This window comes from Eublepharis macularius, chromosome 8 (genome assembly GCF_028583425.1).
Source record: "Eublepharis macularius isolate TG4126 chromosome 8, MPM_Emac_v1.0, whole genome shotgun sequence".
NCBI lineage: Eukaryota > Metazoa > Chordata > Lepidosauria > Squamata > Eublepharidae > Eublepharis > Eublepharis macularius.
Genome location: NC_072797.1, coordinates 1,109,093 through 1,136,669, shown reverse-complemented (window position 1 = coordinate 1,136,669; position 27,577 = coordinate 1,109,093). Strand labels below are relative to the sequence as shown.

General features: G+C 50.3%; 1 protein-coding gene across 1 annotated transcript in view; it reads left to right on the top strand.

Annotated features, from left to right (window-relative positions):
• UNC13B (unc-13 homolog B) overlaps positions 1-27,577 on the top strand; it is a 189,573-nt gene that overhangs the window by 70,265 nt on the left and 91,731 nt on the right. The window contains exon 10 of the mRNA XM_054986491.1: positions 156-246. Coding sequence (XP_054842466.1) covers positions 156-246 — 91 coding nt within the window. The remainder of the gene's footprint in view (positions 1-155; positions 247-27,577) is intronic.

The following is a 27,577-nucleotide window of genomic DNA, read 5'->3' as shown; positions in this document are numbered from 1 at the left end:
CTGGTGGACGACTGGCCCGCCTTCTCTCTAGGCTTTGCCACTTTTGCTGCTCTCCTTTGCTTTCAGACCAAAGAGATGCATTTTTGGGTGTTGATTATGTTGCCTTTTCGGCTTTTCTGTTTCTGACACGTTCCTCTTTTTGTTGTCCTTGCCAGTGACCTCAATGGAAGTGAACCTCTGCTGTTTCCCCCGGCAAGAGCCCGCTGGATCCGAGCGATTAACCAAGTCCGGCTTCAGTTTCAGGAGGTAGGGCTGGCCGAGGCCGCTTTCCTTCTCCCTGCATCTCTGCCCCGTCGTGTCTTTGAAGGTGGCTGCCTGTAGTGCCAGGGAGTGTTGTGTGACCACGTTAGAGAGGCTCGTGTGCGTTGCCACCTGGAAGGCAACAACTTGCTGGAATAGGTGGGGTGACGGCGGTGCTTAATGTGTCACTACCACGGCAGGGCAGACTCTTTCTGGGAAATATGACATCTGCCTTTGAAACGAGTGTCCGTTGCCATCAGAGTGGAGTTTGTTTCAGCGGTTGTTGGGTGCTTTCCCAAGCACTGGTGAAGGGGGTGGGGGCAGAAGGCACCTCCTCCTTGGCCGGGCTGCTCTTGACTGCCCTTGGTCTTACGGCAGGTGGAACTCCAGAGGGTGCCTCATGTTTGAACAGCTTTGGGGGAAAGGAAAAAGAAGGCTCCGTTTTGGAAATGTGTTCCTGGCTGTGTGCCTTGGTGTCCGTCCCGCCCCCCCCCGCCCGTGATGCTCCTCCTTGGCTGCCTGGCCAAAGAAGTCTCCCCCCACCCCCCTCCAGCCTCTTAGTTCCTGGGGTGAATAACCTTTCCGGGAGCTGGATATTCACACAGCCAAGTGAGCCTTGGCACAAAGCCAGGCTTTCTCAGCAAGAATAAATTAAGTTTCTCATGCAGGGCAGAAAATTGTTCTTAGCAGCACAGAGCACCAGACGCTCCTGTCATGCTTAAATAAGTTAGTAGCCTGCTGAACCAAATTAAAAGATTCTGCCAGGCTTAGGAAATGCATGCCCGACTGTCACCAAAGAACTTAGAAATGAAGTCATTGTGATCCTCTCACTCTGCTTTTGAAGCCTGCTAATTGGAGTAATTGAGTGAACTATTTCGGAAGAGTGCAAAAGCTACGCCCCCGGGGGTCTCGCTGGCAGGTTTCTTCCTCTGTACGCGGAGTGTCGCTAGTGCTGGGGGCCCCGTGGGGTCTGGCTGTGGGTGGGCCCCTTCCAATGCCCTCTTCGCAGGGGGCTGTGCCTCAAGACGCTTCTGCCCTTGGGGGGAACTGCCTGGGGCTCTGGTGTGTGCACTGCCCCCTGATGGGCCACGCGGGTGCACGTATTTCCTGCTGTGCGCTGGAATTGCACAGTGGGCTTGCCAATATTGTTCCGCTGGGCTCCTTTCACATTTTTGTTCGGGTCTGTGTTTTTGTGTTTTGAAGGAAGTCTTACTTTACGGACAGCCTTTTTTTAAAAAAAAGCTTGTAGTAAAAGTACTCAACTCGAAACCTGTTAAATGGCCTTACAAGTTCCCTTCTGTGAGGAGAGACCGTCTGTTGGGCAGTGGCAGCAATGAGAAGGAACCCTCCCAAGTTTAAGGGCTCCTGCAGAAATGCACTTGAGGGGGGGCCGTGGACTTCATAGACCTAACTAGGGTGGAGGTGAAGTCTGACCCAACTGGGTTTCAGCATGATGGGTGTGTGTGTGCGCGCGCATGAATAACCATGTTTGGGAGCCTCCGGATGGCAAAAGAATGCCGTGGCAATGAGTGAGGGCAAATAGTCTGGTGTGTGATGGGCTGGGTGTGAGTGAATGGCCCCCTTGTGGGTGCAGGGGCAGAGCGGGTCTTCTATCAGCATCTGGCTTGTGGTTGTGGCGAAGCAGCCAAGCGTTCTGGGGCTCCAGGGGAGAAAGCCCCAAGCCAGTGGCTTGCTTTCTCCTGGCGCCCTGAACTGATTCCTTTTTTTTTTTTTATTTTTCATAGCTACAAAACACTACACAAAACTATCACAAGGAAAGGGGAGAGGGAAGGGACAAAGGGGGGGTGGAAAAAGAAAAGGGGGGGAATGAACTACAAACACTAAACACTACACTTCAATGTTTCCCTTCATACTGTCATAATACAAAAATAGCTCCATAAAATAATGATGGAGTGGTTAATCATACAGAGAATAAACATTTCAAATTCTGATTAAACTTTCCTCCCCCTTCTAGGTCCCGGACGCAATTCTCTCTGTGCAACTGCTGTTGCGATGCTCTCCTCCTCCCCCCCCCCTCCGGCTCCTCCTTTTCTTCGTTCTTGGTGCAGCAGAGTTCTGGGTTTTTATTCTCAAAATCCTTTAGTTGATCTTCTGATAATATCTTATAGGCCTGATCTTTATATCTGAACCATATTCCTTCCGGGAATAACCATTTGTACTTTATTCCATGGTCCCTCAGAAGTGCTGCAAACTTTTTATATTTAAAACGCCGTTTCCGGACTAGAAATGGAACGTCCTTCAAAATCTTGACTTTCAAACCCATAAAGTCCAAATCCGCATTGTATGAGTTATATAGGATGGTGTCCCGGATCTTTTTAGATGAAAAGTCAATAATGATCTCACGAGGCAACTGTCGCTTTGTTGCATATTTTGAAGAAGCCCGACGGACCTCCAAAATGGCGCTTTTGACCTCTTCTTTAGTCGTCCTCGCGGGTGTCGCCAGTAGTTCCGAGACCAAATCCCACAAATCCTCATTTTCCTCCTCTTTCACGTTTTGGAGACGCAAAATTGTCTGCGTTCGTTCCACCTGTAGCCCGATCAGCTGGTTCTCCACCAACTTCAGCTCCTTTTTTGTAGCCTTCACAAGTGACGCACTTTCCAGAGCAGACTTTTCTGCCCCCCCCCCCCCGCTGCTGCCTTAATGGTTTTCACCTCGCTTTCGATTGAGCCCACCCTTTGATCAGTTTCGTTCAGCTTGTCAACAAAGGGTTTTATAGCTTCCACCACCGCCCTGCGTACCAACTCTTCGAGCGACTCCCCCTTCTGCAAGGTAGCCGAGATTGACTTACCGAGAGCGGGACTTTGCTTCCTTGCTGCCATTTTGGGGGGGGGGGGGCGCCAACAAAATTCTGGAACTCAACGAAGGGGAAGAGCGAATCTTCTTCAGATCAACCTCTCCTTCACAAACGCTTGTAGAACAGAAGGGATTCGCTTGTTTACAGGCTTCCGCCTGTTTCTTTTACTTGCCGTTTCTCGTTGCCCGGCGGCACTCGAGGCGCCGCGCACATCTGCCGGCCTCCATAGGGACAAACGGGCAATTCCCCCCCCGCATTGATTTCGGGGAGTTCTTCCCGCCGCGTCCCGGACCCTGGCTCCCTCCCTGGGAGTCCTGGGGGCTAATCCTTGCGGGTCAGCCGCCCGGTCAGGGTGCCCGGTCGTTTCCTCCCGGACCAGCCGAGAGGAGCGTCCAGCATGGCTGAGAAAACGAAACCGAAAAGCCCTGAACTGATTCCTGTGGGGGGAGGAGGTTTGGCCTTTGAACTGAGGCTCCCAACCTGGGTGGTCCTTGTGGGTCTGAATGGCTGAGCCCCTCTCACAAAACTGATGGGAATTTTGTGTTTTCAGCCTGTATTGTGTGAAGCTCAAACGGTGTGGTATGTGAGAGATTGGATGTACAGTGTGGCACGAGACCTTCCAAAGGAGCTATGGGGGGTGGGGGTGTCCTTGTGGAAATTAGATCTCAAAGCTAGCCGGGGGCGGGGGGGGAGGCCCATTCTACATGGCTCTTTGGAAGATGGCACAGAGAAAAGGGCTGATCCCCACACCACAATACCACAGTCCTCATTTAGATCTTTACTCCCTCATGGCAGCTCTCAAAAACACCCTGGGGGGGTGGTGAGTGGGTGGGACAAGTAGTGTGCTGTTTGCCTCTGGCCCATGTTCTTGCCCCAGGGCCCGGTATTGCTTTGTGCAGTGCCGGCCTCCGTGTGTGTGTACATGGACTGCTGAACTCGCTTGAAATGCAGCTGTGTGCAGAATCAAAATATGACCACCAGCACCCCATTTTGGAGCTCTTCAGGACACAGAGCAGTTAACAGCTGCCTTGAAGTTTAATCATCCCACATCAGATATGCTTAGAGGTCATGCGGCCAAACAAAGTTTTGGTTTTGCTGCATTGCCAGGTCTGGAAAGCAAAACGGCTGCCTGTATGGAGCCTGGTGTGTCTTCTCTGTGCAAGTTTCGTGATGTCAGAAATGACTTGTAGTTTGTGCTGGAGTTGTAGGCATCTCAGTCTGTTCAAAGTGGTTTTGTAGGGATGCTTTTAACAAATGTGTGTGGGGTAGATTTTTAAACTCTGATTTGGGGAATGCTTCAGATGCATCTGATGAAGAGAGCTGTGGTTCTCGAAAGCTTATGCTACAATAACGGTGGTTAGACTTAAAGGTGCTGCTGGGCTCTTTACTACATTAATGGACATGTCTACTATGAATATTCACAACTCTTATCGAACCTAGCAAGCGTTGCTGCACCCTGGGCAGCAATTTCCACGGGTCGCTGGTGTTATATTTATTTATAGTCTGCCTTTCTCACTGAGATCTACAGTGGATTACAACTGTGATTTTCAACTGCAACTGCAAGTGAAAATACAACATAACCGACAGTTAGGATGTCCACTGGCCAAAGTATAATAGCGAACAACAGGTAGGCCATTCAGGGAAACAGATACATTAGGGAATGGCAGCAGAAAAAATTTAAACACGCATAAAGCCGAGCAAAGAGATTAAATCTATCTGAAACAAAGCATAACCAACTCGTCACTAGTAGGCGCATATCTAGTGTTAATTATGTGGCGTGTGAAGACGTTCTTCCTTTTGTTTGTCCTGAATGTATTGCCCGCCAAATACGTAGGGCAGTAGCTCTAGTCTCGTGGGAGAGGAAGAAGCTCTTCACCCCTTGGGAGCCTGTGTGCTGGAGGGCAGAAGCGATGAAGGAAGCAAATGGCAACCTGGGCCCCAGGGCATTCATTCTGCGAGTGGCAGAAGAGACAGAGAGGGCCTGATTGTATACCTGGAACCCACACACTCCACTGGCATGTGAATAGACTGACATCGGCTTGGGCTCATCACTAAGGGCCTCCCGGACTTCTTTTGTGGCTTCTTTTGTGGGGTGGACAGGGTGTCGGATGCCGTGGGCTTCTTACTTGTACTGGTGGCTGCTCTGTACTGGCGTAGGATGTCCCATGAGGGTAGTGTGCCCATGCCCCTGGGAGCTGGAAGATGTTGGGGTGGGCATCTGGAACGTTGGCCAGTAAGACATAGCCAAGCTCGCTGCTCATTGAACCCCCCCCCAATTCCATCTTGTGGGATGAGGGTGGAAGCCCCCCCCCCCCGAGCGCCTCTGCTTGTTCTCTAACTTTGTGCAGCATCAGATTGGTGAGGAAGGAAACTGTGCTCGTGTCCAGGCAGCTGGAGGAGGAAATTGATCTGGCCTGCGTGACGGAGACCCGAGTGGAAAATGAGTGGCTGCGTCTGTCTCAGGGACGCCTGGTTATGCAGCCCTTCCTCAACCCACACCGGAGATCGGGCGGGGGGTGGGGTGACCATCATCCTCCGTGAGCTTTTCCCCTTCTGCAGATTCCTTACATTAGGTTCCAGGGTAGATTCTGTGTATTGACTGGCTGCCTGATTGCCTGCTGGGCAGCCCGTCTGACCTGGTGGAAGAGGGTTCAGGCTTGGCGCAGGAGTCGGCCAGGTTGTTCGATCGTTCTGGGCCATTTCAACATCTGCGCCGACAACACCCTGTCTGAGGTGGCTCAGGACTTCGAAGCCTTTCTGGCTGTTACAGATCTCTCTCAGGTTGTGATGGGCCCGACACGTAACAAAGGACATGCCTTGGAGATAATTTTTTACCGAACCTCTCGGAGACGATCCAGTTTGGGGGCTGTGCTGTGGTCTGAACACTGCCTCCTCAAGGTACGGGTGAAAATCGCTGTCTGTAGGCGTTGGGGGTTCATTAAAACAGTCTCCCTGCAGAGACGAATGGATCCTACCAGCTTCCGGCCTGACCCGGGTGATTCTAAGACCTAAACGACAGCTCTGTTGAGGCTGCGGTGGGAATGAGAAGCTCCTGGAAGTTATCAACGTGGTTATTCCCCGTCAACACCTCTGGCCATGGAGGCGGAAGCTGGTGCCTCGGTTTACTACAGAGCTGAGTGATATGAAGAGAGATGGGAGACGCCTAGAACGGCCTTGCTGGAAAACTCGAACGGAACCTGCTAGTGTGCTGTAGAGCTCCCTGGAAGACCCGTGAAATCCTGTTTCGCTGCTCCCGTTGCATTAACTGGCTCACACTCAGCTCAGTCGTTTAAAGTATTTTGGCTCTTGTGGGCGCCAAGGTCTGAGCCTTAGAATTCCATAGAAACCGTGATCAAGTGTGATGCTTCTCTGCAAAGGGGTTTTTTTTTGCTGAGAAAATCTCTCCAACATGTCCTGTTTTCAGTGCTTGGCAAGTGACATGGAGAGGCTTTTCCTTTGGGGAAAAATAGGAGTGTGTTAAGTACGAATGGATAAAAGTCTTCAAATATTCTTCAGATCTCTGAGATACAATGGAAAGTGCATAGCAAAGAGTAGTTGTACACAGCCTTGAGAAAAGGGGCTGGTTGTAAGTCGTTGAAAGGCGAAGTCAGGATACGCTTAAGGGTGGATCAAGTGGAAGCTTTCAGAAGACGAGGCGGTCTTGTTGCGTGGGCTGCAGAGAGTGAGTGGCAGGGGCTTGTGGGCTTGACGTGAAGTGCAGGACGGAAGAGTGTACCTTCTCTGCAGGGCCTCGGCTGAGGGAGAGACACCCCAGGCCAGGCTCCCCAGGTGCCTGGTGGGTTCCCCGGGGAGTCTGGTGGGCTGCCAGCACATGCGATTGTTGGGAAGGAGAAGTGGGGCCGGGGTGTAGGAAGGAAAGGGCCCACGGGTGGTGGTTGCACGCTCCCTGGCTTGGCATCTGCTGACTTGCCGCCTGGTGCATCGGGTGAGATATATACTGTTTTATTTGTAGGACAGGGTTACGCTGAGTAATCCACAACAAGAGTTCATGCAGAACCACCTGAGAGCATCTCTCGGCCCAGGCCTCCGCTTCCTCTGCCAAGTCTGTGGCTTGGAAAACTGAGTGCGGTGGCTCGAGTGGGAGGGCAGGGATTTCCCAGGGCTGGCTTGGCCGGCTGCTCAGTTGCCCAGCAGGGAGTCTGGGCAGGACTGCGCAGATAAGTTTCAGCCGTTCTTCAGCTCCCAGATCTTTTTGACGAAGACGGCGCTGATCAGTTTTTCATATCACATTCCTCTCTGTTCATTTTTAGAAGCTGTTTTATCTTATAAACAACATTCATCTGTTAGGGCCTTATGGTGCCGTTCTCTGTGTTTTTTACAGAGTATGTGAAGCTCCCCAGTTCGGGGGACCCATTCCAATGATGCAGCGTCCGGGGGGAGTAAAAGGGTCAGGGTTGCTCTCTGAACAACTCCATTGGGGGTCCTGCAGTATGGAGGTCATCACATCTGCTTTGCTCACAGAAGGTCGCAGGTTCAGTCCCTGGCACCTGCCGCTGAAAGGATCAGGCCACAGGCGATGGGAAGCTGGAGAGCTACTTCCTGGGTGAACAGGCAGTGCTCACCTAGATCGACTCAGGGCGGTCTACTCGGTCTGACTCAGCGTAACGCAGGTTCCCTTGTTCGTATGTTAACACTTGTGTTCTTCGTGTGTTGAATTCTGTGTATAAATGCCAGACGATGCTTTTCCACTGAAGTCACAAAAGAGCGCTGCCATCAGAGATCAGCAGACCTCCACAGAAAAGAGAGGAACCGGCTCTGAAGCCACAGCCAGTACTCGCAGTAGAGTCTGTCGAGAGAACATAGGTAAATGTGACTCCAAATTATTTGTGCAGAAATACAGTATGCTCTGAAGGCTTGTGGAGGAAATAAAGCCAAGTAAGTTTGACTTTATCCCATGCTGGAACCTTTTTCGGAAAGTGGAGGGTGAGATGCCTGGTCACATGGTGTGCACTAGCCCCGTTAAAATGAATGGGAGATGCGCCAGCGCACCTTTCCCCCCAGTTGCTGCAGAGTTTCTTTGCGGAGAGCCCTCGTCCTCCTGGCCAGCCTCTTCCTCAGCCCAACAGGCTGACCTTCTCGTCTCTGCTCATGCAGCCACGGGCGGCTCCTGGGCCCTGTTCTGGCTTGGGCGGGTCCTCCCTGAATACGGGGTGTCGTTCACTGGAGACTCTTGGCATCCTCCAGGTTTCAGTGTCCTGAGAGCCTGAAGATGGCCATAATCTCCGCCTCCGCCAGTTTCCGCCTCAGCCTAGAGGGTTTTCCCACCACGCACTCTGCCTGCCCTCCCCCTATTCCTTTGCCAGATTGTCAAGTCAGTGTTGAAGGGAAATATGGCTGCTTTTTTTTTTAAAAAGAGGGACAGAAAGCAAGAGATTCTCTGCCTGAGAGTGAATGGGTGACCACCAGGAAGCAGCCATCCCCTGGCGGCACTGACGGATTGCAGAGCAAGTGGCGCTGATGTGAGGTGATGGGGGGGCACCCTGGGGGCATGGAAAGGTCTGGAATGCTCTGCGCAGTCTGACCCCACTGTGGACATTTTAGGACTAGTTCAAAGTTAAGCCATTCGGAGGCAGATCCGGGCTTGCAAATGCCAGCGGGAGGGCAGTTGTTCTCCTGCTAGTTGGGAGATGAATGTGGATAAACTGCCAGGGGCAATCCAGGGAAGCTTGCTGTGCTACCAGGAGTGGTGCTTGACAGTTGACTCCCCTGGCCGCTGTTGCTGGCCGGGGTCCTTCTGTGCTTCTGCCCAGTCAGGCCTTTGCCACTGGGGCGTCAGGAAGGGGCCCCTGCGGAGCTCGGCTTCGGCTGTCCTCCTCTCTGCAGATGCAGTCAGTGGCTTTACTGTCTCTAACTGGGAAGTGCTCACTGTTCGTCCACTTGCAAAGAGCCACAAATGCTCGCCTTCCCCATCATCTCAGCAGCCTTCCACTGCTTCTGCAAACTCTGTGGCTGGAGGCCTGTCCAGGAGACTGTGGACCTTGGGACTGGCCAGCTGCACAGCCCTTTCCCACACTTTCTGTCTGCGCTGAGGCTCCACTCTCAGGGCTGCTCCGGAGGCTTAAGATATACCCTCTTAAGAGCCATTTATTTCACTGGTGCTTGCAATGACGCAGTTCTTTCTCCTTGGCGGCAGTGATACATCTCAAACTCTCCCAGCTGAGGGGTATCAGCAGTGGTACGTGGCAAGCACCCAGCTGGGCTCTCTTCCCGCTACTCCCTTTACCCCCGTAGCAGGTGCATAGAGAGATTAAGAACATACTCCCTAGTTTATACGTTGACTAGAGCCGTGTGCAAAGCAGAGACAAGTATTTGGGCCTGCAAGGCTTCAGGGCTGCGAGGCAACTCGGGCACAAACAGAAAGTGTGGCAAAGCCCCCCCTCCTACCTCCCCCCGCGCCCAACTCCTTGAAACAGCAGCGGCCTTCTGCTATTTCACTACAGTTCCCCCACAGAATCAGGATGGGGGAGATACCAGGCCCTAAGTGTTACTCGAAAGAGGGGGTGCCCTACCACCCTGCTGATCAAAACCAGGAGATGCAGCTCAAGATGGAGAGGGAAATAAGGGAGGTGATCAATACCGGGTGACTTTACCTGTTCTCATACTGATTAGGCAAATATGTGTTTGTCTTATGCCCAGGTTGTTGTTTTTTTCTGGGAAAAGAGGTGGTGGAACTCTCAAGAGGGAAATGAGGAAGAAACGCACAGGATTCTTTGAAATAATATTATTTTCACTCACCATTGCTGAGTATTTTCAAGAGGTGCCAGAACTCCGTTCCACCGCATTCCTGCTGGAAAAAAGCCCTGCTTATGCCACAGAAAGAAGCTTTCTAGGCATCTTCAATGACCGTGCATTGAAGCAGCTGGTCACAGAGCCAATTCGAGGAGTAGCAACTTTTGTCTTAATTCTGAGCAGGGTTTGAGGCTGGTGTGAGATGGAAATGTTGCACCATTTGGGAGCAGCCACCGTAATGCCGAATGCCTGTTCAGCGTTCATGTCAAAAGAACGTTGTCTCCCAAACCCAAAACAATCACTTTCGATTTCAGAACAGGAATGTATGCTAAAAGGAGGGAACTAGTCAGAAGGGAGAATTAAGAGAATCAGATACCTCTGGGATACTTGGAACTATTTAAAACCACGCTATTTGAGGCCCAGATAAGACTCTACACTCAAATCAGGAAAGGTACCACCAAGTCAAAGAAGATGCCTGTGTGGTTAACAAAAAGTCAAGGAAGCCATAAAAGGCAAAAAGGCTTATTTTTTTAAAGGAAGGTTTTCATGAGTTAGGTGAACAGAGAGCATTAGAGGTGCTGGCAAAATAAAAATGTTGATAAAAAGGCAAGCGACAAGAGAAGTTGAGGAATGGCTTACTGAAAACATCAAGATAAACAATAAGCATTTTTTCAAATATATCAGTAACAAGAAACCGGATAGGTAGTAATAAAAAGATTTCTAAGGAGGATGGAGAGATGGCATAGAAGATGAATTAATTCCTTGTGTCGGTTTTCACTGTGGAAACTGTGGGGCACGTACCCATGCCAGAGCCGCTGTTTTGGGAAGGGAGTCCGAAGAACTGAGTCAAATTAAGGTGGTGAGAGATGAAGTTCTAGAATTACTAGGACAATTGAAAACTGATCAGTCTGCAGTTCCCGATGGCGCACATCCAAGGGTTCTTGCCAAAATGTGAAATTGTTGAACTATTGTCCAGTATATGTAACTCGTCACTAAAATCAGACTTGGTGCTGGATGACTGGAAAATAGCAAATGTCACCCCAATTTTTATAAAGCGGTCCAGAGGGGATTCAGGAAATTACAGGCCAGTTAGCCTGCATTAATTAGTAGAAACTGTAGAGAGTAGAAATTAAAGAGAACTAGTAAGCACATCGAGGAACAAAGCCTGTTAAGGGAAAATCAGCCTGGCTTTTGCACAAGCAACTTCTGCCTCACCAACCTTTGAAAAAGTTAACAAGCATGTAGATAAAGACAATCTGGTGGACATCGGACACTTGGGCTTCCCAAAAGGCTTTTGACACGATTCCTCGCCAAAGACTCCTGAGTAAGCTAAACAAACATGGGATGAGTGGACAGGTCCTCTTATAGATTAGAAACTGATTAGACAGAGAGTAGGGATAAACGCGCCGTTCTTGTAACGGAAAGACGTGAGCAGTGGGCTCCCACAAGGATCGGTATTGGGGCTCGTGCTTTTGAAGGTGTTCACAAATGATTTGGAAATGGAGTGAGCAACATAGAGGCCAGGTTCACAGACGAGACCAAATTATTCAGTTTGGTGAAGACGAAGGCAGATTGAGAAGAGTTCCAGGAGAATCTTTTTAAATGTGGTGAGTGGGCAAAAATGTGGCAAATGCAGTTCGGCATGAGGAAGTGGAGGGTGATGCATATTGGAACAGAAAACCCTAATTTTAAATATTTGCTGATGTGGACTAAACTGGCTGAGACTGAGAGGGAAAGAGGGACGGGGTTGCAGCGGAAAGCTCATGGAAAGTGACAGCTCAGTGCGCGGCAGGGTGAAAAAGGCAAACTCCATGCTAGGAACTATTAGGAAAGGGGTTGAAAACAAAACTGCCGATATTGTAATGCCCAGGTATAATGCTATCATGCGGCCTGCTTTGGAGAGCCAGTTTGGTGTAGTGGTTAAGAGCGGCAGGACTCTAACCTAAGAGCGGCATACCCGCGGGACCGCCTCCCTCCCTATGTTCCTCCACGGCAGCTTCGCTCATCTGAACAGGGATTCCTGCAGGTGTCAGGCTGCACACAGGTGAAGTCAGCGACCATAGACATCATCACTAATTATTAGTATTAGTATTTGTATTAGTATTAATAATAATAATTTTTAAAAAACCAGCAACAACATTCAATTAATATACCACCCTTCAGGACAACTTAATGCCCACTCAGAGCAGTTTACAAAGTATGTTACTATTATCTCCACAACAAGCACCCTGTAAGGTGGTTGGGGCTGAGAGAGCTCTGAGAGAGCTGTGACTGACCCAAGGTCACCCAGCTGGCTTCAAGTGGAGGAGTGGGGAGTCAAACCCGGCTCTCCAGATTCGAGTCCCGCGCTCTTAACCACTACACCAAACTGGCCTTACATATTGCCTTAATATTATCTGCTGCTTTAAATATGTACTCCTATGTACTACCTGTGCTTTATGTTGTCTAATGTCAGTCCTAGAAGTGATTATGTTCTGTTCCAGTATTTTTTCTACTCTGTATTGGATTCTTGCTGATACTATGTCTTTTAAACTTGTATCTATTTACCCTATGGCATTGTTTATGGAAATGTCCTTGATACTGTATGGAAATGTACTTGATACTGATTGTACTAATCTCATATTGTGTAATCTGCCTTGAGTCTCAGTGAGAAAGGCAGACTATAAATGACATAAAATAAATAAATCTGGAGAGCCAGGTTTGATTCCCCACTCTTCCGCTTGAAGCCAGCTGGGTGACCTTGGGTCAGTCACCGCTCTTCCAGAGCTCTCTCAGCCCCACCCACCACACAGGGTGATGTTCGTAAGGATAATAATAACACACTTTGTAAGCCGTTCTGAGTGGGTGTTAAGTTATCCTGAGGGGCGGCATATAAATCGAATGTTGCTGTGGTGTGCAGTTCCGGGCACCGTATCTCAGCCTCTGTGCCATCTTTGTTTGGTCCTCCAGAGCACCTGGTTGGTCCTGGACTAGATGGATCCTTGCTGGTTAGACCCAGTGGGGATCTGCTTCTGTTCTTATGGCTGCACAGTACAATCTGAGCCTATTTTTATATTCAGCGGAGTGGAGCGTTTCTCTCTTTTTAGCGAAGTCATGCATGTAGTACAAGGGCGTTGTTTTGTGTTTTCAAAAATCACTGTAGGCATTTTTCTGAAGCCAGATTTTTATCCTGTCCTTCCTCTAAGGAGCCCATGATGGCATCCATGGTTTTCCCCTCTTCCGTTTAATCCTCACCACAACCACCCTGTGAGGTAGGGCAGGCTGAGAGGCGGTGAGCAGCCTACGTAAGGTCACCCAGCTTCCGCAGCAGAAGGGCGATTAGAACCGGAGCCCTTCCCCAGTAAGCCAAGCATTCTGCCTGCCTTATCCTGTGAGGCCTGGGATGTGGGGAGGAGCATTAAGAGAGGAAGGGGGCTCACCCCTTTGCCCTCAGGCTGTCTCCAGCTTTCCTCCTCTCCCAAGCAAAGGCCATCTTCTATTTCCCGGTGCTGTGGGTGCGGAGGAGAAGGGGGCGGTTTGTGCGTGTGCCGGGGAGGGGGGGGCTGAGCTTCGCTGGCGTCTCGCTCTCTGGCTTATCCTCCCACGTGCTTTGAGAAGAATTGCTTACTGGACCATTTTGTCCGTAGTTCAGGACTCGGGAAGAAGGAATGCAGTGGAGAGATAATGAGGATTTTTAAAATAGAGAGTAATGTACACCTCATCGACATCAAAGCATGTGGCCTACATTGGCGAACGCTTACTTTATCAGTTTTAATAATTCCCCAGTGATTCAGGCTAAAATTAAGACTTATCGGTGAATTTTTTTAAAAAGCCCAAACCCCAGAGCGCAAAATATTTAAACTTTTAACTAGAAGTTCATTTTCCCAGAAGGGGCAATCTGTTGAAATCATAGAAATGACACATAGCCCGTGTGGGGGAGGGCCTGCTATTCCCCCCCCCCACTCTCTTTCTCCACTTGAGATGGTTTATATCTTGATGCTCTTGATTGTGTTAAGGAATTGTGAGCCGAGCTGTGGGGAGACCTCCATGCTGTGAAGCGACTCTTTGCCCAGATGAGGGTTGCCAACTCTTGAGTTTGGAAATTCCTGGAGATTTGGGGAGGGAGGTTGGGGAGTTGGGGAGGGAGGGGCCTCAGCAGGGTGTCATGCCACAGAGCTCAGCCTCCAGAGCAGCCTGGGTTTTTTTTTTCCCCAGGGGAGCAAATCTCTATAATATGGAGATCAGTTGTAATCCCAGGAAATCTCTGGGCCTCGCCTGGAGGTCGGCAACCCTATCCCAGACTGCGTTCCTTGCAGGGGCTGGCCTGGTGCAGGCAGGCGGGCGGTGGCTGGAAAGGCCTTGAGATGGCTCCTCAGAGATGGGGAGTGGATGGGCAGCCAGGCCTCGGCCCCCCCTCCCCCCTCAGCCTGCTGGTCCTGCTGGGCCAATTCCCTTTTGCTCACAGGCCGAGTGGACAGCAGCTGGCCTCTGGTGGCTCCCGGCCCTTCGCCTCATCTTCGGCTTATACTCTATGGTTGCCAGCTCCAGGTTGCGAAATTCCTGGAGACTTGGGGGCTGGTGCCTGGAGAGGGAGGGGTTTGGGGAGGGAGGGGCCTCAGTAGGGTAGAATTCCATAGAGTTCGTCCTCCCAGGCTGCCACTGTCCCCAGGGGATCTCATCTCTATACCTGGAGTTCAGTTGTAATTCCAGGAGATCTCCTGCCACCACCTGGAGGCTGGCAACGCTAGCTTATAGTCTGCATATTTTCCACAGTGTCGTCCCCCCCACCCTTTTGGTAGCCTTTCCAAGATCCCATCTCTTGTCAGCCTTTGCCCCTTACTTTAAAACATACCTGACCCCGCCCCGCCCCTCAACACAATTAAACCAAGTCCCTGTTCTTCTTCCACTGGCTTACCTATCAGTTACCGTGCTCAATTCAAGGTATTGGGCATCACATACAGAGCTCTTCACAGCCTTCGTCCAGTATACCTACGGGACCGCCTCCCTCCCTATGTTCCTCCACGGCAGTTTTGCTCATCTGAACAGGGTCTCCTTCAGGTACCAGGCTGCACACAGGTGGGGAAGTCAGCAGCAGCCCGTACACAGGCTTCCTCTGTGGTGGCCCCTATCCTGTGGAGTGACCTGCCTGAGGCAGTCAGAAGAGCCCCCACTCTCCTGGCTTTCCACAAACGATGCAAAACCGAATTATTCAAAAAGACTATTTACTCAGATAGGAGGGCTTTGTAGAGAGAGGGTCTCAGATGCTTCGCTAATGAGTTAGTGACCACAGACTTCACCACTGTGTTGTACTGGATTCCTGCTTATGATATATCTTGTAAACTTGTATCTATTTGCCCTATGGCATTGTTTATGAAAGTGTTCTTGATACTGACTGTAGCAATCTCATCCTGTGTAATCCGCCTTGAGTCTCAGGGAACTGTGTGGGTCTGACTCTGCAGTAGTATAATAACAACATAACATTTGATTTATATGCTGCCCTTCAAGACAACTTAATGTCTACTTGGAACTGTTTACAGAATGTGTTGTTATTATGCCCTCAGCAATCCCCCTGTGAGGTGGGTAGGGCTGAGCGAGAGCTCTGAGAGAGCTGTGGCTGACCCAAGGCCATCTAGCTGGCTTCAAGCAGAGGAGTGGGGAAGCAAACCCAGCTCCTGCTGCCGCTCTTAACCACTACACCAAACTGGCTCTCAGCATAATTTGAGTTCAGTGGCACCCTTCAGGAGCCTTGATTCTCAGAAGCGTATAACCTGAACATCTCACTGGCCTCTAAGGTGCCGCCAGGCTCAGATCCCAGGATTACAACTCCTCTTCAGACCTCAGAGATCAGTTGCCCTGGACAAAAATGGCTGCCATGCAGGGTGGACTCTATGGCCTTATACCCTGCTGAGGTTTCTCCCCTTCCCAAACTCTGCCCTCCCCAGGCATCCCCCCCCCACCCCAATTGCCAGGAATTCTTGACTCCAGAGTGGGCAACCCTAACTGTGGCTCTGTACAAGTATGTTATAATATCGGCTGTTTTATTCTCAATCTTTTCCTTAATAATCCCCTGCATAGAATTTCCCTCAGTGCTGCACACTGAGTTGACATTTTTATTGAGCAATCCCATATAACCCCAAGATCTCTTCCAATCTTGGTCTCAGCCAGTTCAAAACCCATCCGCTTTTATTTTAAGTTAGGGTTTTTTTTCGCTGCAACGTTCATCACTTTACACTTACCCACGTTGAACTTTGTTTGCCACGTTGTTGCCCACGCACCCAATTTAGAGGGATCCTCCTGTAGCTCTTCACAAATTCACCTTCGTTTTCACCATCTTGAATAATTGGGTATCGTCTGCAGTTTCAGCCCCAGCGCGGCTCACCCAAAATCGATCCCATCTGTTCTCTCATGTCCAACTCATTTGCACAGGTCCACACTTTGATTCACTCCGACATGACAACAACATTTTCATTTCCATACAGCTGTAACAGCCTTAATTGTGCATTCTAAATTTTTGAACCTTCTGAAGGTAGATTGTTAGTTAGCCGAGGCTTAGATGTGAAAACAGAGGATATTTTTTTCTCGGAGATGTTCAGTTGGCGGGTTTGGCTTTTTCTGGATGACTGTTTGGTCTGGTCTTGGGAAGGAATTTTTGCTCCAGGCCAGATTTTAACCTTCCTCTGTAGCTGGTGGCTTAGGAGCCTCAGGCAGAAGAAAGAGAAGCAAGCTGATAATACAGTTGATGATCCCTTTGTGGTGAGCGTACCCCTTTGGGCTTAAAGGAAGGGGGGCTGTTGGTGGCGGGCAATTCACTTATTAGAAACAGAGAGAGGTGCACCTGTAATGCACAGTTCTGACTGCAAGGTGACTCGCTTACCACTTTCTCCCAAGGTGGTCTGGTGGGTAATGCAAGAAGGAGGTCGCTGGATGTTGTACACTATTGTGGCAGCACTAATGCTGGGAAACGTGCGATCCTGGAAGGCGCATTTGTGTTGCTAGCCAGGATACTGACGTCCAGGACTCCAAGGGACCTTTTTGAGAAACGTTACCACCTCCACACGCAGAGTCAGCTAGACTGGCTGAGATTTTAGGCCACCGTAGTGGGGGGGGGGTTGCTGGGGGGTGGGGTTTAGGTTTGCGAGGCATTAGGGAATGTTTTGGAACATGCCACTCTTGTTCAGAGGAGGAGGGCTTCGCATGAATTGAACTGAACCAGACTGCTGGCATTCAATATCAGAAACGTCACAGAGCAGCTTTAAAGCAGACTCCTAGAAGAGGGGAAGCAGCAGGAGCTGGGGAGAATCCGGCTTGGGGCCAGCCATCCTTTTGGGGTAAATGTTCTTGGTGGTCTGTGTTTTCAGAGGGGATGTCTGAAGAACTGGCTCAGAGAGACGTGCTGAGGAATGAAGCTCTGTGGCGAATTCCTGTATTTCTTTCTTACCCCTGTATATCCCATCGTTCCCCTCGGCTCAAGGTGGCTTACAATACATCCTTAAAACGTCAAACGACAATAAAACCTGGAATTCCCCCGAAGTTGAATAAAATGTGATAAAGTGCAATAAAATGCCTGCAACCAACTCGTCATTACAAGCATTGTGGATAAAATAGTGCTATGGCGCCTCCTAAGAGTTTCCCAAGAGAGCTACTCCCTGTTTAACAGAAAGATTAAAACTGTTCAAGTCAGCGAGTCTAGATGGCACACCCGCCCGAGCATTCTTAAGGAACGCAAATGCAGAATTGTTGAGCTCCTAACAACACACAGTTTGTCACTAAAGCTCGCTGCTTTACTGGTGGATTGGAAAGCAGCAAGTATAACGCCAGTTTTGAAAAAGGATTCAGGGAGGATCTAGAAAATTGGCCTGATACGTAGTCCTGCTAAATTGGTGAAAATTGAATGATGAAGTATACAGAGTTAGAAGTCCTACTGAGGAGGAGTGGACGTGGCTTTTGTAGAGAGAAGCCCTGCCTTACCCGTTTTCAGGCGAGAGGGTTTCAATGGACACGAGCTGATGGTGAGCTCCAAGCATCGTCTACATGAACTTGGAAACTGCTTTGGACAAAGTCCCTCATCATTGAAAGCTGGTGATTGGGGGAATAAGAGGAGATCCCTGGTTCAGACCCCCGGCATCTCCAGTTAATAGGGGGCATGAAAGACCCTCCTCCTCCACCTAAGATATTTCAGAGCTGCGGCCAATCGGAGCTGGCAAGACTGACCTGGATCTCCCGAGGGTCTGCGTTAGCAGTGCACGACTTCATGTGTTCAAGCTCACGGTCCTCTCATAGATTAGAAACCGGGTAAGTGACCGGAAGGAGAGAGGAGGAGTTAGTGGACAGTTCTGATCATGAGGGGAAGTGAGCACCCGGCAGGGGTGGCCCTAGCCAGTAACAATAACCACAACATTTGATCTATATCCTGATTTATAGGCAACAGGGACAGCTGTTGATCTGTATTTGGAACCCCTGGATTGTGCCATGAGACAAAATAATATTCATGGCTTTATACTCGGCTCCTTGCCTTGGGACTGAAAATGATCCTATATGCAGATGTTCTTTTATTATCTCAGAACCTCAGTCTTCCATTCCAGTGTTAATGAACACAATTAATACTTTTGGTGATTTGTCTGACTATTTGGTTTTTTATTTTATTTTCAAATAAAATAAATATTTAAAAGGTTTTTTTAAAAAAAAAATAATGCCCCTGTATAAATCTGTGGTGCAGCTGCATTTGGAATACTCTGTATCGTTCTGGCTGCTGCATCTAAAAAAACAATATGATGGAGGTGGAAAAGATGCTGAAAAGGGCAACCCAAAGTATCGAGGTCACCTTGCCTGCGAGGAAAAGGAGCCGGAGGCTTTTCAGTTTAGGAAGAAGGCCGCTAAGGGAGCGGAGTATGATAGAGGTTTAGTAAATCATGCACGGGGTGGGGCAGGGGGGGGGGAGAAAATGCTCCCTCTGTCCATCTTCCCCTGGATTCTGCACCTTCGGAGCACCCAATGAAATTGAGGGGCAATCGATTCAGGATGCAGAACATAAAGCACTTCTTCCTGCAACACATAATTAGCCTGGGGAAGAGGATTCTCACTTTAGGTGACCATAAAAGATTCGTGGTGGAGAGTTCCATCAATGGCTATTCCCAAACTGGCAGAACGGGGATTCAGTTAAGGAGGCAGTACGCGCCTGGATGCCCATTGCAGGGAGTAGCAGCAGAGGAAAGCTTTGTTGCCCGTATCTCTGCCAGGGGTCGTCCAGGGCCTTTGGTCTGCCAGTTGGGGAAACGGGATACTGGATTGCAAGGCCCCTCCATCTCTTTCAGCTGGACTCTTCTTTGGTGTGCAGGAGGGGCCCCAGTGCATGAGTATGCACAGATGTGGGCTGGGGGGGGCAAGATGTCCTTGGTGAGGGTCTGTAAGGTGGCACCTGTAGGAGAACCCGCCCCCGCCTGGAGATCCACGTGGGGCTCAGTGTTTGTGTGTGTGTTGCCAGAAGCGTTTTGGGTTACTGCCTCTGGTCACCCAGCCTCTTCCGTGATGTGTGCGTGGCATGCGACATTTTTGTGATGGGCCACTTGGTCATAAGTCTTAGACTGAGGATTTGTTATCGAGCCCGTGTATCACGTAACTCTTGCCAAACTGCAGCTTCTGCGCTCAGGTTCTTATACTGTAGTGAGTGACATCTTGGCTTCTAATGCCACGGTGGGTGTCAAGCAGGTGATGAAAGACTCTGGGTGGAAATGGGGAGGGCTCTTTATTCTTTTTGCAATTATGCAATTGTAATTAGCCCCTGCGCCCAGCCTCCCTCCCCCTCCCTGTCAGAGGCATGTGGGAGCCAAGGAGGCTGCCAGAGAGCGCTCTGCTCTCCCTGTGTGTGCCAGCCAAAGCCAGCTCCGCCGTGCCGTCTGCTCCGCTCTGCTCTCCTCTGAAGAGGGTGTTGCTTTATGTCGGATTGGTTCCACCCTGAATGGATAGTAAATTGAAAGAATGGTTTGAAGCCAGGGAGTGCTGGGGTCGGAGGCGGAGGGGAGGGCGTGGGGGCGCGTGGATGTCTTCCGGCAGCAGCGGCGGCAGCAATCCAGGAGAAAGGAGAGGCTGAAGTAGCAGGAGCCGCTCGGGGCTTTCTCTGCTTCCCAAGTAGAATGCCGAAGAGGGGGAGGAAGTTGAGCCGCTCCAGGGCCTGCCTGGAGGAGGAAGGAATGCCCCTGAACCCAGGCCCTTCTTCTTCTCTCGAGGAGGGGCCCGACTTCGGCGGGAGCTCCTGGATCTGACCGCTGCATCATTGGCTTTCTCTGTTTCTCTCTTTTCCTTGGATTTTTGGGCAGCTCTCCATTTTTAACAATTTCCTCAACTTCGTGTCTTCTGCAGTGGAACCAGGCCACTTTCCGTGCCTTCCCCCCCAGGGACCGTTGAAAGACCCCGTCGTGGTGTGTGGGTCAGTTTTGCTCACCCGGATCAGGTCTTCATTCGGTTCAAGGGAGTTTTTAGATTCTCTTGCTCTTCTTTGGTCCCCCCAAGTTCCCTTTTAGTTTGAATCTGTATGTTTTTTTAAAAGCTTCAAGGTAAGTTCCAGCCAGAGTCATGTGATGACCTGGGGGTCGGGGGGGGGGCAACAGGGTGTCTTTGAATGCTTGTAGGTGAGCGTGTGTGCCGACATGTGGCGAGAGTGCCTCTGTGGTGTAGACACCTGCTAATGATTTCTGTTGGAATTTAGCATCTCAGAGGTTCGGTGGGGAGAATTTTTAATTTAAAGTCAAGATTTTCGTATTTTTCTCTCTTCAGGGGCATGTGGGAGCCTATTGATTTTTTTCCCTTTGAGCAACTTCATTAACCAAGCAAGCCCAAAAGGTGCAATTCAAAGCTGACAACGTTCCTGCTACTCGCTGCCTCTTCTGTCTGTGGCTTTGTACCCACAAGGACCCAGTGAGAGGTTGGATGACTGAGGGAACGTGCAAGGGGTGCCTGGCCGTCGCCTCTGTTGCCAGTCTCCCTGGCAGGGTGCTGCTTATGAAAATCATGCTTTGGTTGAGGCAGAGAGGTGCAGAGAGAGGGGCGCGTTTTGGCTGAGTGTCGTTTCGCCTCTCTGCTAGACAGTTTGAGATCACTTCCGTGGGAGCTCCTAATCGCCAGCAGTGGGGAATAGTTCGCTTCCCAAGGTGAGAAAGGTGCATGTTCTTACATTTGCTCGTTGCAGCCCCTTTTTTCGTGACGATCAGCCCACTTTCACTTAAAAGGCTACTCGATCTCTCTCTCCCCGTTAGCCAGTTGCCTGTCAGGAACTCTTGCAATAATGCAAACCGTTTCTGTTCTCTTATGCAGACCGCTCCGAAGCAACCTGGAATCCTTGCAGGTTGTTGGCATGCAGTTCACTTAGGAGTTGCTGCCATTTGCTTGTCACAGGCAGCCTTCAGTTGACGGAAGCCTCCGTGTCCTGCGTTGAGAGGGATGTGGGAGCGCTGCAGATTCTTTTTCAGAGAGCTTCAGCCAGGGGGGGGGTGAGGGGAGTCAAGGAGAGAGTGCCTGAAATGCACCTGGGCTAGTGTACGGATCGTGGCCTGCAGGAGTCCCTGCCCCGCGGGCATCGAGCGCCTCCAACTGTGTCCGTCTTTGCTAAAGTTTGTCAAGCTGGAAACTTTCCAGCGGCTTCTTTGCCTTTTGTGATGCTGTCCCAAGTTCAAAAGTGTTTCCTTACCAGCGTGAACTGTGTCTCTGGGTAGGTGGATCCATCAGTGGCCTTTGTTTGTACCCACACCTCCTGTTTAAGGTTTGCCTGGCAGAGCTACTGCACCTTCTGTGCATTTGTGCTTTGGGCTCAGCCAGTGAAAGGAGGTAGTCTGATCTCTTGTGGGACCAGCACGGCCATAAATCTTGGGATGTGAGTGGAGTTTTCAGGAATCACAAAAATAATCTCCTTTGGAGTTCCTACAGGTGGGTTCAGACAACCAGCTTCCTCCCAATGCATGGAATTTTTATGCTATTAAACGACAGTGCAAGATTCAAGGCCATGAACAACTTAAAGACCAACCGGATTTCCAGGTTGTGAGTTCTTGAGAGTCGGGGCACCTGTTGGAGCTGAAGAAGGGAGCTGTGACTCTCGAGAGATCAGACTCTGGAAATCTCGTCGGCCTTTAAGTTGCGAGTGGCCTTGATTCTTGCTCTTCTACTGCAGACCAACATGGGTGCCTGCCTGAAGCTGTTAGAGGGTAGAAACTGAATGGAACCTGAAGGGGTCTGGCAAGTGATAGGGCTTAAACAGCCACCCCTTGGGTAAGGTAGAATCTGAAAGTGGCCCACCCCAGCCCCACCCTTCTTAGGGGGGGCACAGAACAGGCTCTCAGTTCCTCACACAAGAGGACGGTGTCTATGGCGCTCCCCATTTTGTCCTTGTGGTAGCCCTGGGGAAGAGATTGCCTCCATGCCTTTGTCGTTGCTTGAGCGGCAACCACGTCAACAGGAGCTCCCGGAGCTTGCATGTTGCCGGGCAAGCTGTTGTCCGTCATCCATAGTTTGTTGGACTCAGGTTTAGCTGACTTTAGCTGAGCAGGTGAAGGAGGACTGGACGGCACAAAGGGTTTCATTGGGACCCGTGATAACGTTGGCTGACTGTTAAGTGGCCAGACGGAGTGGTCCTTCCCATGGGCTGCAGAATCCCCGGTTCCGGACGGCCCGGAATTCCTCGTGGTGTTGGAGCCCCTGCCTCCATGCCAGCCAGGGCGATGTTCTCGGGAAGATGGCCAGTGGAGTGAAGTTTCTTCAGGGGCGTGGCAGTGTGCCAGCAACAACGGGCGGCTCCTGTGGCATTTGCCCTTTGCATGGCGCCCATCTGAGGCCCCTTCTGTGGCGGTAGTGGTGCGGGAAGTGCTGGGGGTGCCAGTTTGTGTGTCTTGTGTACCAGGTTCCCAGCTGCGGTAAAGGGGGTGAAGCCACATTAATTTGTTCTTGCATATATGTGTGGGAAATTCCTTCATTTATTTTAATTCTTTCTGATGTTTGTCTGCGGGCCGAGGGTTGCGACCTCCAAAAAGCAGTGCCGGAGAGCCGTCTCTCTGCCTCCTGGACATGCTCAGTTTCCTCAGCCAGCCAGAATGGTCTCCGAGGTTGTCTGTTGTATCCTGTTCTGTGTGGCGGAGAGCCTGCTGCAAGCGATGCGGCTTGCCGGTTACTTCAGCTTCGGTGCCGCTACAAGAGCGGCCTGTGTCAGCATCCCGGGCTCGGCAGCAAGCCCCAGGAGAGGGCAGACCCTGGCGCTGGGTGGCCGCGGTCTGCAGTGTGTTCTTTGCTGGAGCGGTGGGAGCTTCTTCAGTCCTCAGAAGCCGAAGTGAGCCCGCAAGCCGCTTCAAGGCTGTGCCACATGGGTGCGGCCGCCCTGCGAAAGAACCGGTGCTTCTGCCTGCTTCGTGGTGTGGCTGGATCAGTGAAGCGTCTTGCTTGGCACCTTTTAAAGGATTCATAAATTGGCCAGTGTCATGTAGTTTTTCTGTAGTGAAGAAAAGTGCGACATGTTCTGGCAAAACCCTGCCCTGTGTAGAGAGTTGGTTCTTCGGAGCAGACTCGGATTCTCCGAACGCGTCCTTTCCATCCGTTTCTGTCTCTCTCTCTCTCTCTCTCTCTCTCTTCCCCATCCTTTTTCTACTGGTAAATCCATTTGGTTCCTTTTTGAGCTTGCTCAGGAGTGGCTCAGGCAATGCTTTCTCTGCTGCTTGAGTTTTAAAATGTGATTCTTCCTTGAATGGGAGGTTCCCGTGCAGATCTTGGCCTTCCAAGAGCTGGTGTTGCTCTTAGAAACTTGGTGTATCCCCTAAAATAGCATATATTTCAGTCCTAACAGATACGATCAGCCTATTGGATAACTGCAAGCAGATTTTGAAAAAAACAGTTTTAAAAACAAGCCCTTAGAGAAGGAACCGGCGACCCTGAAGTGTCATCAGGAGGAACATCCTGTGATTTAGAGACCGGGCTTGCCAATCTCCAGGGGCCGGCTAGCCAGGGAAGCTGCCTCACAGAATTGACGGCATCCAGGCACGTTGTTGGAAACACATTTAGTCCTTGGCGGCTATAAAAGGGGCTGTGCAAAAATTCCCAGAAAGTGTCAGCAGCACCACAGCCTGTAGCGAGGGGCTGCCATAGCAACCTTTCCTTGGTGCTCAGCTGTGAGTTTTCATCCTTTTAGCTCATGTTGCAGCCTTGTGCTTTCAGCAAAGTAAGAACACAGGAACGGCCTTGCTGGGTCAGGCCAAGGCCCGTGGAGCCCAGTATCCTGTCTTCAACAGCAGGCAGGCAGTAGAAATGGGCCTTCCGTCAGGATTTGAAACCTTAATGGCATAATAGCAAAGAGTCCAGTAGCACCTTTAAGACTAACCAACTTTATTGTGGCATAAGCTTTTTGAAAAGCTTATAGCATAAGCTTTTGAGGGCCACAGCTCTCTTTGTCAGATGCATCTCACTTCCATTGTCACTTCTGTCGATGCATCTGATGAAGAGAGCTGTGGCCCTCAAAAGCTTATGCTACAATAAATTTGGTTAGTCTTAAAGGTGCTACTGGACTCTTTGCTATTTTGCTACTGCAGACTAACACGGCTAACTCCTCTTAATGATATACTGCTGCTGAACATGGAGGCTCCACTTAGCTGCTGCTCTATTCATTTACTCATGTAAAATGGAATTGTTCAGGAAGGCACTTTTATAAAGGGAACAGGGTTGCAGTTATTGGCCGATTCCGCACGGCTTACCTGAAGCCGGGATGTTGCGAAACATGCCGGAAAAATACGTGGAAGATCGTGTTTTTTCCGGCATATTTCGCAACGTCCTGGCGTCAGGTAAGCCGTGCAGAACCGGACGTTGTCTGGGAATCTCTAGGCAGTCTTCAGTGTGTTGCTTACTGCACATTTTACTCTGTTTTGTTGCATTGTTCTCCTGTTTTGTAATCCTACTTTATTATACGTGATACTCAATTTTCTAGTGTATTTTCTAATTTTGTAAAACAGGTTTTTATATGCCATTGTTTATGGTATATATTCTGTTCCTCTTAGTTTGTTTCTAATTGTATAAACTGCCTAGAGTCTCAGCAAGAAAATTAGACCATAAATGAAATAAGTATTTATACCCTTCCTTTGTTTTTATAAAATCTCCAGGACCTCTAATAAAAAACCTCGAATTAAACAGTACCAATTAAAGTTCCAGCTAAAGCAAGCAGCAGCAGTGCAAAATCTACCTGGGGCGGGATGTAAGTTGGAAGCAGTATACAAATACGTATTTTAAAAGGTAACATGAGGGTCCTCCCTTGCCTATCTAAGGTAGTGGAAGGATAGAGAGGGTCAGACTGGCCCAGCGTCCCCCTGCCAGCTTTGCGGCAAGGTTTAAATCCGGGTTTCCCAGCTCCTAGCCCAACACGTATCTTAATGACTATACCACTCTTGTCTCCCTTTCTCCGGGCGAAACGTACCAGTTCCTCCAACCTTTCCTCGTAGGTCTTATATTCTAGCCCCTGACCCCCTCTGTTGCCTTCCTCTGAACCTGTTGTGGTTGGTCTCCATCAGTGCGGCAGCCAGGGTTTGCTGCACTCAGCCTTCCAGGTGAGGAGGACCAGCTAGCCAGGAGCAGAGTGTGGAGCTGTTACGTCTCGTGACTTGGATGCTGCCACCAACACAGCCTAAAGAGGCTTTTGGCCCTGTTTGCAGCTGCCCCACTCTGCTGACTTGTGTCCCGCTTGGTGTTGTCTGCAATCTGACTTCTCCCCGCTGCCAGGTCAGGTATCTCCCGTGCCATATCGGTGCGTTTCATTCTTTTTGTCTGAAAGATGAGCTGTGCTTTGGTTGGTTTTGGCCCACTGGCTCTGAGGTGGTTGGCCTCTGCGAAGCTTGTGGCCAGAGCTTCTCATCTTCCACGGCTCTGCTTTCCCCGCTGCGTGGCCTGTTCGGGGTTTGGACCATCCCCGTGGCAGCCTCGGCAGCCCTGACCCAGGCCCCTAATGCCCACCTCTGGGCACACGTTGTGCTTTTGCTGGGCTTGACCCTAGCTAGGGTGCTCCCTCCTGTCCCGCCAGAGCCCTGAGGGGGCCCAGCGATGCATCTCCTCGGTTTCTTGGTGGCTGTTCTTGTTTCAAGCATCTTTGATTGGATGGGCTTATTTTCCGGTGAGTTTTTCCTGAGCACGCAGGATGCTTCTATCTGAAAAGGAGTTTGCATGACTGCAGAGCTGAGCCGTCTTTCGCTTGCTTTGTATTTCTCAACGGCTTCCACTTTTCTAAGGAATGCACACACACACAGAGTTTACTTTGCCCAGGCTCAAGAGGCCAAGATGCTGCTTCAATGGCGATTGTAGGGAGATAGAGAACTGAAGGAAGGGGCATTTTGTGCCCCCCGCCCAACCATGAAGTATCTGCTAGTGACCTTTCTGCAGCTAAGGAGGGGGAAAGAGGACCGCTTTTTAAAAAGCTCCCTGCTCAGCTGTGTGCCCCGGGTGCCAGCGGCCAAGTTATGGAGATGAGCTAGAGGGAGAGCTGCTGTGCTCCACAAGTGGGGCTGGTGGCCACCACGAGGAGAGGAGAGGAGAGGAGAGGAGAGGAGAGGAGAGGGGTTCGCGCCACCAGCCAGCGGCTGTTAGACCTTGCAGCCGAAATCTCCGCCCTGAGGCTGAGCTTGCCCAGAGACATGAACCAGAGCTCTGTAGCCTGGAGTTAGGAGGAAGAGTGGTCTGCTGGTGAGGGGGCGGGGGGGGGGGGCGGTGGCGGCTGTAATTTTCTCCTGGCTGCTGCACCTGTCTATCCAGAGCAGCAACAACAGGGCTGTGAGGCAGTGGTCTTCTCCACAGTTTCCCTGCCCCCTTCCTCCTCAGCTGCCATCCCCTATCCCTGCAGTGATAAAAGGCCAGACTTTATCTCAGTGATGAAAAAGACTGGAGATTTACCTTTTTTAAAATGAAGGCTAAGGATCCAGGGGACCTAATAAGCCGATACAACATTATAGCAATCTAGCTATTGCCAGTTTTTTAAAAGCCTCCCAGCAGAGGAAATAACAGCTGTAGAGAAATGCGGTGATGAAAATGGCACCGAAGAGGGCGAACTCCCCGGAGAGGCCTGCTGTGTCTGGCTAGTGAATGTCCCTCCGGTTCAGCGTCCAGCTTCACACGAGGCCCAACAAACAGGTTACAGAGGTCAATGCCCTTGTTATGCGCAAAACTTTGCGCCTCTGTGGTTCGTTCTCCCTTTTCTGACCAACCACAATAAAAATTAAAATAAAGTTCCTGGAGTCCTTTTTGAATTGAAGCGAAACAGATGGTTTAATTAAACCGGTGGATGAGCTCTTTCTTTTACACAGAAGTAGACGGTCTCCTCGTGTGCAAAGCTCATCAGAATTACAATAGAAGTGCAAATCAATTAATACCTTCAGGTAATTATAATATTACAATATTCTAATATTTGTTATCTTATTGGCTCGTAAGGTATCTAGGGTCAGTTCTGATTTGAAGACGCAATTCTGGGTCGGCCCCTCTACTTGGGGGAATTCCAATTCTTGCAGCTTCTTATCTTGTCCTCATTTTGGAAGGACACCTTCCACCCTTTTACCCACTTCCTTTTGCCACTCCAGTCATTTCGATGGCGCCAGGGAGTCTCAATCTGGCAGCCTTGGTGCCCTCAGATAACTGAAGTCCGTGGGCAGAAAGGGATGTTTCCCCTGTTTCTGCCCTTTCCCCCCGTTTTTTTTCCTGCAGCCTTAAGGGAGATAATGCCACAGGTGGCCAAACCAGCTTGCTGCATCAAATCAGTTTTCTACAAAAGGTTCTCTAATACTGATTCCTATTGGAAT